The sequence below is a fragment of the Ursus maritimus genome, unplaced genomic scaffold (assembly GCF_017311325.1).
Source record: "Ursus maritimus isolate PB19 unplaced genomic scaffold, ASM1731132v1 scaffold_27, whole genome shotgun sequence".
Taxonomy (NCBI): domain Eukaryota; kingdom Metazoa; phylum Chordata; class Mammalia; order Carnivora; family Ursidae; genus Ursus; species Ursus maritimus.
Window position 1 is genome coordinate 21897315 of NW_024425230.1, and position 10567 is coordinate 21907881.

The window sequence follows — 10567 nt, forward strand, 5'->3', positions numbered from 1 at the left end:
CCCGTGTACTCTCTTTCTCTCTCTGAAATAAATAAGTAAATAAGTAAATCTTAAAAAACAACAACAAAAAAACCCTAGATCTGTAAGGGCTTCTGTAATCCCTAAGAAAAGTCAGTGCAGTGCAGTGTAAGGTAAAAGATATGAACGGGGGAAAAAGATATAAAGGGGCTATTTATTTTTAAAGATTTTATTTATTTGAGAGAGAGAGCACAAGCAGGGAGGAGAGGGAGAAGCAGGCTCCTCACTGAGCAGGGAGCCCGATGTAGGGTTTGATCCCAGGACCTTGGGGATCTTGACCTGAGCCAAAGGCAGACGCCCAACTGGCTGAGCCACCCAGGTGCACCAAGAATGGGCAATTTAGAAATGAAGAAAAGTAAATTATAACTTTATGAAACCATATGTCCCATCTTAACGACTGATCAGGGAAGTACTCAATTCTTTTGCCTACTGGACCATCAGAAATTTAATAGAGTGTTTCTGAGAATTCTCTGCCTTTCTAAGCATTTATTTACATCTTCTAAAACTAATTTCAGAATTAGTAGGTAATGTCACCTATTTTAAATTTGATAGAGCGCATAAAATTATGAGCCATATATTCTCTTTTGAGTGTGATAAAATTTACATAACATAAAATTTGCCATTTTAACCTTTTTTTCATTTTAATCATTTTTATGTGTACAGTTCACGGACATTAAATATATTCATGTTGTTGTACAACCATCACCACCATCCATCTTCAGCACTGTCTCCTCTTCTCAAACTGAAACTGTGCTCAGTAAACAACTCCCCGTTCCTCCCTCCCTCCCCCATAGCCCCTTGCACCCACCTTTCTAATTCCTATCACTATGATAACTTTGTTCTCAGTACCTTATATAGAGGAATCATACGATATTTATCCTTTTGTGGCTGGCTTATTCTTTCACTTAGCATAATGTCCTCAAGATTCGTCCATGTGGAAGCATGGGTCTGAATTTCATTCCTTGTTAAGGCTGAATAATATTCCATTCATTCATTTGTTGATAGACCTTTGGGTTTTCAACATGGGGTTATTATGAGTAATGCAGGAACAGGGATGTACAAATACCTGTTTGAGTCCCTACTTTCAGTTCTTTTGGATGTAGACCCAGATGTGGAATTATTAGATCATATGGTAATTCTAGGTTTAATTTTTTGAGGAGCCACCATACTGTTTTCCACCGTGGCTGCACTATTTTACATTCCCACCAGCAGTGCACATGGGGAGAATCATATGTATCTTTTAAAGATTTATTCATTTTTAGAGAGAGAGCACGTGTGAGAGTGGGGAGGGTCAGAGGGAGAGGGAGAGACAGAATCTCAAGCAGACTCCACGCTAAGTGGAGCCTGAGCAGGGCTTGATCCCAAGACCCTGAGATCATGACCTGAGCCAAAACCAAGAGTCAGACGCCCAACCGACTGAGCCACCCTGGCGCCCAAAGAATCATATGTTCTTTTAAGTCTTTCTCAGGGATACATTTTTTTTTTTTTAAGATTTATTTATTTTAGAGAGAGAGCATGAGCAGGGGGGACGAAGGGAGAGACTCCGTGTTGAGCAGCTGAGCATGGAGCCCAATGCACGCAGTGTTGCCTCTTTGTCTAGTAAAGGAGGGGACAGCTGGTCCTTAAGCTGCTGACAGGGCAGGGGGTCTGGATTCTCCTCTGCAGTGAGATGGTAGAAGATAATCACACAGATTAAGTATTACATTTAAAGGCTTTCTGATTATGAGAGAAGTCTCATAATTCTGTCTAATACTTGGATACTGTTTTTGTTTACATTTAAATCTTTGATCAGTTTGGGATTTTTCCCAGTATGGGATCCAACCTCAGATTTTTTCCATTCGGCCTCGCTAGTCAGTCCAGCATCATTTCTAGAATGTCAGTTGAATGTTGAGCCTTTTCTCCGTGGATTTGAGAGGCTGCCCTTGTCAGACATTCAAGTCCCATTGTCGTTAGAGTCGTGTTTCTGTTCACTCGTCTGTCTATTCATGTACCACCCGTGTTCAGTTCTGAATTCACACGTCTGCTGAGTCTGTTTCTAGTGTTTGTGGTGTTTCCCTGATCTGTCTATTAATGTTTTCATTCTTGAGATCTTGTAGTGTGCTTGAACATCGGACAAAGATAGTCCCTCTCCTCCCCATCCCCGGTCTCAGTCAGTAATCCTGTCTTAACGTTTTAAGGTGGTTTTTTTTTTTTAGTTGTCTCTACCCCCAACGAGGGGCTCAAACTCATGACCCCGAGGTCAAGAGCTGCGCGCTCCACCAACGGAGCCGCCACCTGGTAAAGACCCGTGCGTGCCCTTCAGGTGCCTGATTTGCCAGTTTTAAAGGGTACGCTCTGAACTCCCAGGTGAGGGAGGCAATGCAGATGAGGCGATCAATGAACATATCCTCTGTCCCACCTTCTCTCAACCCCAGTTTGGCTAGAGTGTCATTTCTGCGTTGCTGGGTAGCCTCTTCGTTCTCTTCTCATTGTAATGGCCACAGTCGTTTGAGACTTCGTTCTCAAGTCTGCCGGATCAGGCGCTCGTCCCCAGCCCGTTTGCTCGGAGTTCCCTTCATCTCTCGGTTGACTGAAGCTCACCTCCTAGTAGTTTCTTCAAGAAGGGCTCATCGGAACCATATTCCGAGAATTTGTGCGTATTCAAAGCGTGATACTTGAAGGACAGTTTTGTTGAACACAAAATCCTGGGCCTCCCCTTTCTTTCCTTGTCTGCCTCATGTCTGCAGTGTCGTCACTGTGGGGAAGTCTGAACCCAAGTGATTCTCTTCCCCCACGTACGTGATTCGAGCCCTTTGCCTTGCGGTCCGCTCTCATCGCTAACCACTCTGGCTTCGCTTTCCGAACACAGCGCGCCTTCCCAGGGTCCTTTAGCTTCCTCGCTGCAGCGTGTGCTCTGCTCCTTGGGTCTAGTTCCCCTGTTTGAGGACTCGGTTATGTGTGCGTGGACTCTCCTTTCATCTAGCTTCTCTGTCTTTCTCGTCAATCCCTTCATCCTCCCTGTCCCCTTCCTTTCACTGCTCTTCTCCTTTCGGCCCTCCTCTGCCCTTCCCGCTTGCCAGTGTGCCTGTTGTCCTTCGTACTCCTCCTCCTGTGCTCGGGTCTCTGGATTTCCTCTGCTTTCCCACGTCCTGCCGGCTCCCACTCTGTCTCTTCCTGCTGTCTCCTGTCTTCCAACTTTTACTGTGTGGTCTTCCTTCCTGGAGGTGGTTGCTTCAAGTTTTTTTTTCCTTTTTTTCTGCTTTTTTTAAGAGAAAGAGAGTGCATGTGCAGGGGGGGTGGGTCTCAAGCAGACTCCCGGCTGAGCGGGGAGCCCGAGGCGGGCTCGATCTCATGACCCTGAGATCATGCCCTGAGGCGCAACCAAGAGTCGGAAGCTCAACTGACTGAGCCACGCAGGAGGCCCTCATTTATTATTTTTTTTTAATGCATGAAAAATGTCACTTTCTCAGTCATAATTGCCATGATTACTGTATGAGGGTCAAAGGCTCCCTCCTTCTCTGCTTTACAGAAACAGAAGCTTCCTGCATAGAGAGGCCATCTGGGTGATTCTGGTTGGAGTGTCCCCTCCTGCGCTTCTCTGAGCCAAAGCAGCCAGCCCTGCTTGCCCCAGTTCCCAAATGCACTGTTGCTCTTGAGGGGCAGTCCCTTACCTTCAGGAAGTGATTTTCTGCCTGAGCTTTTTTTATATCCTTTTTTTTTTTTTTAATTAAGTAAGCTCCACATGCCCAGTGTGGAGCCCAACGCGGGGCTTGAACTTATGATCCTGAGATCAAGACCTGAGCTGAGATCAAGTCAGATGCTTAACCGACTGAGCCACCCAGTGCCCCTCTGTCTGAGCTTTTTGAGATCAGCTGCCCCTCAGTTCTGTCCCCTGCCCCCCCCCCACTGCTTTCCATGCTTGTTCTCTTCACTTCGTGCCTCATTGGCCTCTGCCCTGTCTCTGCTGTTTTTGGAAGCCCTTATATGTATTTTAGTGTCTGCAAATTAATCTTTCTCCTAATCTCACTGCTTATGCAGTTTGAGGTTTGTTTTTTTTTGTTTTCCCTGTTGCTTCTGAGCTCATTCCAGAACATACCAACCAGTTCTTCTGATTTTAAGGCAGTGGGACATCAGCTAATGTCCCTGTTCAGAAGAGAACAATTACTAAAGTCACTTTTTAAAAACAATTTATTTATTAGAGAGAGAAGCACGTGGGGGGTAGGAGCAGAGGGAGAGAAAGAGAAACTTAAGCAGACTCCCCGCTGAGCGCGACAATGTGGAGCTTGATCTCAGGACTCTGAGATCAGACCTGAGCTGAAACCAAGAGTCAGATGCTCAACCGACTGAGCCACCCAGGTGCCCCTACTAAAGTCATTTTTAAAAATGTTTTCGGTAGGGGAGCCTGGGTGGCTCAGTCGTTAAGTGTCTGCCTTCGGCTCAGGTCATGATCCCAGGGTCCTCGGATCAAGCCCTGCGTTGGGCTCCCTGCTCAGCGGGAAGCCTGCTTCTCCCTCTCCCTTTGCTTGTGTTCCCTCTCTCTCTATCTCTCTCTCTGTCAAATAAATAAAATCTTTTTTAAAAATGTTTTTGGTAGTATTAGCTTGCAGAAAATAAATCAGGGCCTCTGCCTAGAAGAGTGGTGATAGCAGGCCTCTGTGCTAGAAACTTGCAAAACACTGTTGCAGGAAGTCGAGGAGGTGCAGAACTCCCAGTCCTGGCCATGTGGGAGCATGCACTGTGCCCCCCATGCCTGCATCTGTCCCCTGGATGCCTGGGGCCACAGATTACCAGCAGCGTATGTGCTATAAGCATGAAATGGAATCATAGGCCTACTTGTAAGTGTAAATACAATCTTCTGTGGACTGACAGCATAACTAGAACCCAGATTCTGCTTGAGGGCATGTCAGATTTTATCCTGTGCACCTATGGAAATTTACCTTAACCTACAGAAACTAAGAATGACTGAATCGACCATCTAATGTTAAATAAACTATTTCTTAGCTTCAGTAATGGGAATGTCACTCAGACCTTGTGAATTATTTTACTAATTGTCTTCCCAGATCTGGATGGATCTGCTTTCTCTGGAGGTCTGATGTTAGGTGTTAGGGATAATTAGGCTATCACCCTGATCGACAAATCATTGATTTATTTCTGTACAGCCTACAGAATTCCAAAAGAGAATTGAAGACAGCTTACAGAAACAGAGCACAAGGGTGCTTGCTTCGGCACCACATACACTCAAACTGGAACAATACAGAGAAGATTAGCCAAAGAAGGAGGGAGGCAGGAAGGGAGGGAAGGAAGGAAGGGAGCACAAGGAAATTATAGCAAAGAAGGAAATAATGGGAGGACAAACTGAAAGAACACAGGTTGCGGGCTGTACAAATATCCAGTATTCTCTCTCTGAGTGCTTGGCTCCAAGCTTCCAAGCAGGCAAGGCAGAGAGAGAGCCACAACCAGGGGCATGAGGCAAACACAAATCTGTTGCTCAGAATAGCAGTGCTCTTGGGAATTTTGGTTAGAGGAAAATTTCCTTCTCGTTCATCAAGAGGACATTGTGTGGCATAAACAGTGTCACCAACAACTTCCTGGCAGTGTTAATGTTCCTGACGGCCATTAATTTCCGATGACACTTCTCAGACTGTTCGTGACTGTCAGCCAGAGCCATTAAATCAACACGCAGCTCAGTTCTACGGAGATCAGAACAGTGAGGTCCAGGCTCACGGCTCTCCGCTGCTCCAACCTGGGATAGCCTTCAGAGTCTCTCAACGAAGGAAGGGGAAGCATATGTTGTTAGCAATCTGCCCTCCTGATTTCTTTGTTGTTGTTCTTCTTTTTTTAAGATTCTATTTATTTATTTGAGAGAGAGCTCACAAGAAAGCACAAGCAGGGGGAGAGACAGAGGGAGAGGGAGAAGCAGGCTCCCTGCTGAGCAGGGAGCCCCATGTGGGGCTCCATCCCAGGACCCTGAGATCATGATCTGAGCTGAAGGCAGACGCTTAACCTACTGAGCCACCCAGGCGCCCCCTCCTAATTTCTTTCACCCGGATGTTTGATAAGTGTTGGGCAGTAGAGTTTGGCAAGTTTTTGGGTGGTAGATAATTTGTATTACCAATGGGAGGTCCATCTGTAAGCTCCTACTGCGGATACATTTTAGGGCTCTTCTAAGTGCCCACTTGTTTGCAGTCATCTGTATAGACACCTAGAGTCCTTGTTGTAGGGGCCCTGTCATCTTGTCTGTGTCTTACTTACATATTATAATTTAGTAAGATTATAAACACAGGACATACTGTAATGCAGAGATTATTATATAAGCTCTCTTTGAAAGGAGACTGGGCTTTAGGGAAATTTCTTTGGTACCAGTGAAAAACCCATTCATTCATTCTCCAAATTTAATTGAGCACCTGTTACACATGAGGCACCTTGGTGAGTACTGGGGGTCACTGTGTACCCTTTTGCTTTCCGCTGATCCGGATTTTCAGATTCCCACCTGACTTCCGTTCCCCAGTGGAGAAACAGGTGCAGATCTAGAACCCAGATCTTGAAGACTTAGAAATTCTGGGTGATCGCTGCGTGGCTGTGAGCTCCGACAACTAGATAATCATGTAGAAGGAAATCAACCTGGTTTTTAAAAGTTTTGAGGGTTCTTCAGCTTATTTTTAGTAGAAGTTTAATTTTTAAAATATTTCACGTGGGTTTCCTTTCCTTCTCTCATCATTACAGGAAACTGAGTATAAATCGTATGTGTTTCTTCACTTTCAGATTTCGAGATCCAGAGTGACAATGGGGAGAACTCTAATCAGGATCTGTTTGAGGATGTGGAATCACATGAGATGTTCTCAGAAATGCCCGAAGGAGAAGGCATTCAGCAGTCCGACTGGGAAAGTGACTCTGAGAGAGACTGTGGCTCCAGGGGGCCCCTGGGGAACGCCCGGCGAGAGGATCGCAGGGAGGCGCCGGTCCAGGGCAGGGAAGTGGGGCAGCTCATCGGCCTTCAGGGCACCTACCTGGGTGAGAAGCCCTACGAGTGTCCCCAGTGTGGGAAAACCTTCAGCCGGAAATCCCACCTGATCACCCACGAGCGGACCCACACAGGAGAGAAATACTACAAATGCAACGAATGCGGGAAAAGCTTTAGCGATGGTTCTAACTTCAGCAGACACCAAACCACCCACACGGGGGAGAAACCTTACAAATGCAGAGACTGTGGGAAAAGCTTTAGCCGGAGCGCAAACCTCATCACCCACCAGCGGATCCACACAGGCGAAAAGCCCTTCCAGTGCGCCGAGTGCGGCAAGAGCTTCAGCAGGAGCCCCAATCTCATCGCCCACCAGCGAACGCACACGGGCGAGAAGCCCTACTCGTGCCCCGAGTGTGGGAAGAGCTTCGGCAACCGATCCAGCCTTAACACGCACCAGGGCATCCACACGGGCGAGAAGCCGTACGAGTGCAAGGAGTGCGGCGAGAGCTTCAGCTACAACTCCAACCTGATCCGCCACCAGAGGATCCACACAGGCGAGAAGCCCTACAAGTGCCCCGACTGCGGCCAGAGGTTCAGCCAGAGCTCGGCGCTCATCACGCACCGGAGAACGCACACGGGCGAGAAGCCCTACCAGTGCGGCGAGTGCGGCAAGAGCTTCAGCCGCAGCTCCAACCTGGCCACGCACCGCCGGACGCACCTGCTCGAGAAGCCCTACAAGTGCGGCGAGTGCGGCAAGAGCTTCAGCCAGAGCTCCAGCCTCATCGCCCACCAGGGCACGCACACGGGCGAGAAGCCCTACGAGTGCCTGACGTGCGGGGAGAGCTTCAGCTGGAGCTCCAACCTCCTCAAGCACCAGCGCGTGCACACGGGCGAGAAGCCGCACAAGTGCGCCGAGTGCGGCAAGGGCTTCAGCCAGCGCTCGCAGCTCGTGGTGCACCAGCGGACGCACACGGGCGAGAAGCCCTACAAGTGCCTCATGTGCGGCAAGAGCTTCAGCCGGGGCTCCATCCTGGTCATGCACCAGCGCGCACACCTGGGCGACAAGCCGTACCGCTGCCCCGAGTGCGGCAAGGGCTTCAGCTGGAACTCTGTCCTCATCATCCACCAGCGCATCCACACCGGGGAGAAGCCCTACAAGTGCCCCGAGTGCGGCAAGGGCTTCAGCAACAGCTCCAACTTCATCACCCACCAGAGAACGCACGCCAAAGAGAAAACGTACTGAGCCGGCGGGGCCCAGCCACGGGGCCCTGGAACAGCGACGTCCGTGCAGGAGAGCCGTTCTTCCCCAGGGGCCTCCGGGGACTTGGGCCAGCATCTCACCCTCGCTTGCCCTCGTTCCTAACACCCACTGCCATCTCGGTGGGCAGAGTCAAACGCCCAGAACAGAGGACAGGGACGGAAGGTCGCAGAGTGGGGTCTCTGTTTCCCTGCATGACACTCAGTTGGCTTCCTCTCTCCTGGTCCTCCATGCCTCGGTTTCCTCTTTGTAGCACAGGGGGAGTGTTTCTTGGGGGGTACAGAAGACAGTGTGGCCCACAGCCCAGGCCGAGGCCTCAGAAATACTGGAAGGCGATAGGTGTGGTCTGGTGGTTCTGCTGCCACTTGGTCGGGTTAAGGTGCCTTCGCCCCAAGCTGCTGGCATGCCAGGGGGTCAGGTCAGAAGTGGCTCTTCCTGGCCTTGTGTCTTGGGCTTTGATTTCAGGTCAAGGTGGGTGGGCTTTTCTAACTCTGAGTCATCCACAGGAAGGTAAAGCCCTTCTCTCTGTAGAAAGTGTCAGGGACACCGAGACGTGAGCAAGTACGCCCTGGAACCAGTGTCCCAGTAGCCTTTCCACTGATAAGAGCTAAAGAGGGCCCACCAGGGATGGTAGAAGATGAGGCGATGTACACATCTGCTTGTGTCTCTGCTTACTGTCCTGTGCTAAGTCGGCTGCCAGGGGAATGCACTAGTTTTTGTGGGGTTTTGTTTTTTGAGTGGGAAATCGGGGACCCCCAGCCACCTACCCCTGGTGGGTGGTGGGTTCTGTCTCTTCAAGGGCGAAAGAGTCCTGCACCCTTCAGGGTGGGCTTGTGTCTTTACCCCCACAAATACCAGCCCCCAAATCATCTCTCTATGCACTTGTCATTCTCCCATTCTTCTCGTTTTTATTTTATATGTGCAGGGCTAAAATTCTGTCTGGTAGCTTTTGTATACTTTCATATTTTTAAGGAAGTGTTGATTTTGAGGACACTTCCTCTGTCCTCTGGACAGATGTGGGCCTGAGTCAGGAGTTGTCCTACAGGTGTCACCCTTGATCTCCAGATGCTACCAGGGCTTTGTTCTTGGGTCCTTGAGACTTGAAACCATAAAGACCAGGGGATGCTAACAGGTCAAGGGGTTTGTTATAGGGAAGAGGAGAACGGAGAAGGTGTTTCTGGGAGATATGAAACCACCTCCTCCAGTGCATGGAGCCCATGCTCACAATGGGCCTTGGTTCTTATAGAATGGATACTCAAGATTTCCTAATAAAATAGAGTCCCATTCTTTTTCTGCATCTGCCTTTCAATGTGAACTTGACTATTAGCAAACCCACACCTCACTTCCCACCCACTCACCTCCTGCCTTAGGCCGAAAGTGGTCCAAGACCTTCAGGGAGTAAAAATCAGTGGTTTCAAAGAACGCACCTTTGGGTGAACCGAGATCTGTGTGCTTAACCAATGTACACACCTGTCCACTGTCCTTTGCCAACTGTGCATTCAGTCTGTCAGCTAAGACTTGGAGTGGCAGCTTTGGCTAAGGAGCCAGGTGGCCTCCTAAGGAGGCCGTTGGGAATCATCTCTATCCAGAATCAACTAGATTAGACATAAGGAGGACATTTCTAAGCTCAGCAGTGATTGTTGTTAAACCAAACCATGTAGGCTGTGAAATACCCATCATTAATCTCTTTCCTTCACTTATTTAGCAAACGTCAAGGACTTAAGTACCATCACTGTGCTAGGTACTAGGGAAAGGTGATGAATGAGAAATCCCGTTACCCGTCTTTATCAAGTTTTCACAGGAGGAATAACCCCATCTGTCTGGGAAGCTACAAGAGCCATCCAAGGGAGAACGAATAGGGTGGTTTCCTAGCTGATAGTAAGATCTGGGATTTGGGTTGTAGAAGATACCAGCTCTTTCTTCCCCCAAGTCTCAATTTAAGAAAAGAACTGACACTAAGTTTTGCAAAGCTTTCTTTTTTTTCTTTCTTTTCTTTCTTTCTTTCTTTCTTTCTTTCTTTTTTTTTTTTTTACTCCTCTCTACCTGGTAGGCACACAAAATATCTTGGGAAAAAGGGACACAAGATCAGGCTGGACTCAGGATGGGAAATGACAGACCGTGGTCCTAGAAAGGTTGAGAGTCCTTCACTTCCTGAGCTGCTTGCCCGAGGCGGGTCTGCGGAGGCAGCGCGGGCTCGGCCTACATGGGCCTTCACGCAGCTCGGTGTGGGAAGGCATGGCCTTCCTCCCCAGAAGACCCCGGTCCCCTTGGCAGATCCATTTCCACCACGTCTTTGCTCTCAATTCAGTTACACCTGTGTCTCTGTAACAAAGGACATCTCCCCTAAATGT

General features: G+C 48.7%; 1 protein-coding gene across 2 annotated transcripts in view; it reads left to right on the top strand.

Moving 5' to 3' along the window:
• Positions 1-9505, top strand: part of ZSCAN2 (zinc finger and SCAN domain containing 2) — a 19421-nt gene extending 9916 nt beyond the window's left edge. For both annotated transcript variants that reach the window (XM_040642832.1, XM_040642831.1), the window contains one exon: positions 6760-9505. In XM_040642832.1, coding sequence (XP_040498766.1) covers positions 6760-8201 — 1442 coding nt within the window. In that variant the 3' untranslated portion in view covers positions 8202-9505. The remainder of the gene's footprint in view (positions 1-6759) is intronic.
• The last annotated feature ends 1062 nt before the right edge of the window (positions 9506-10567 follow it).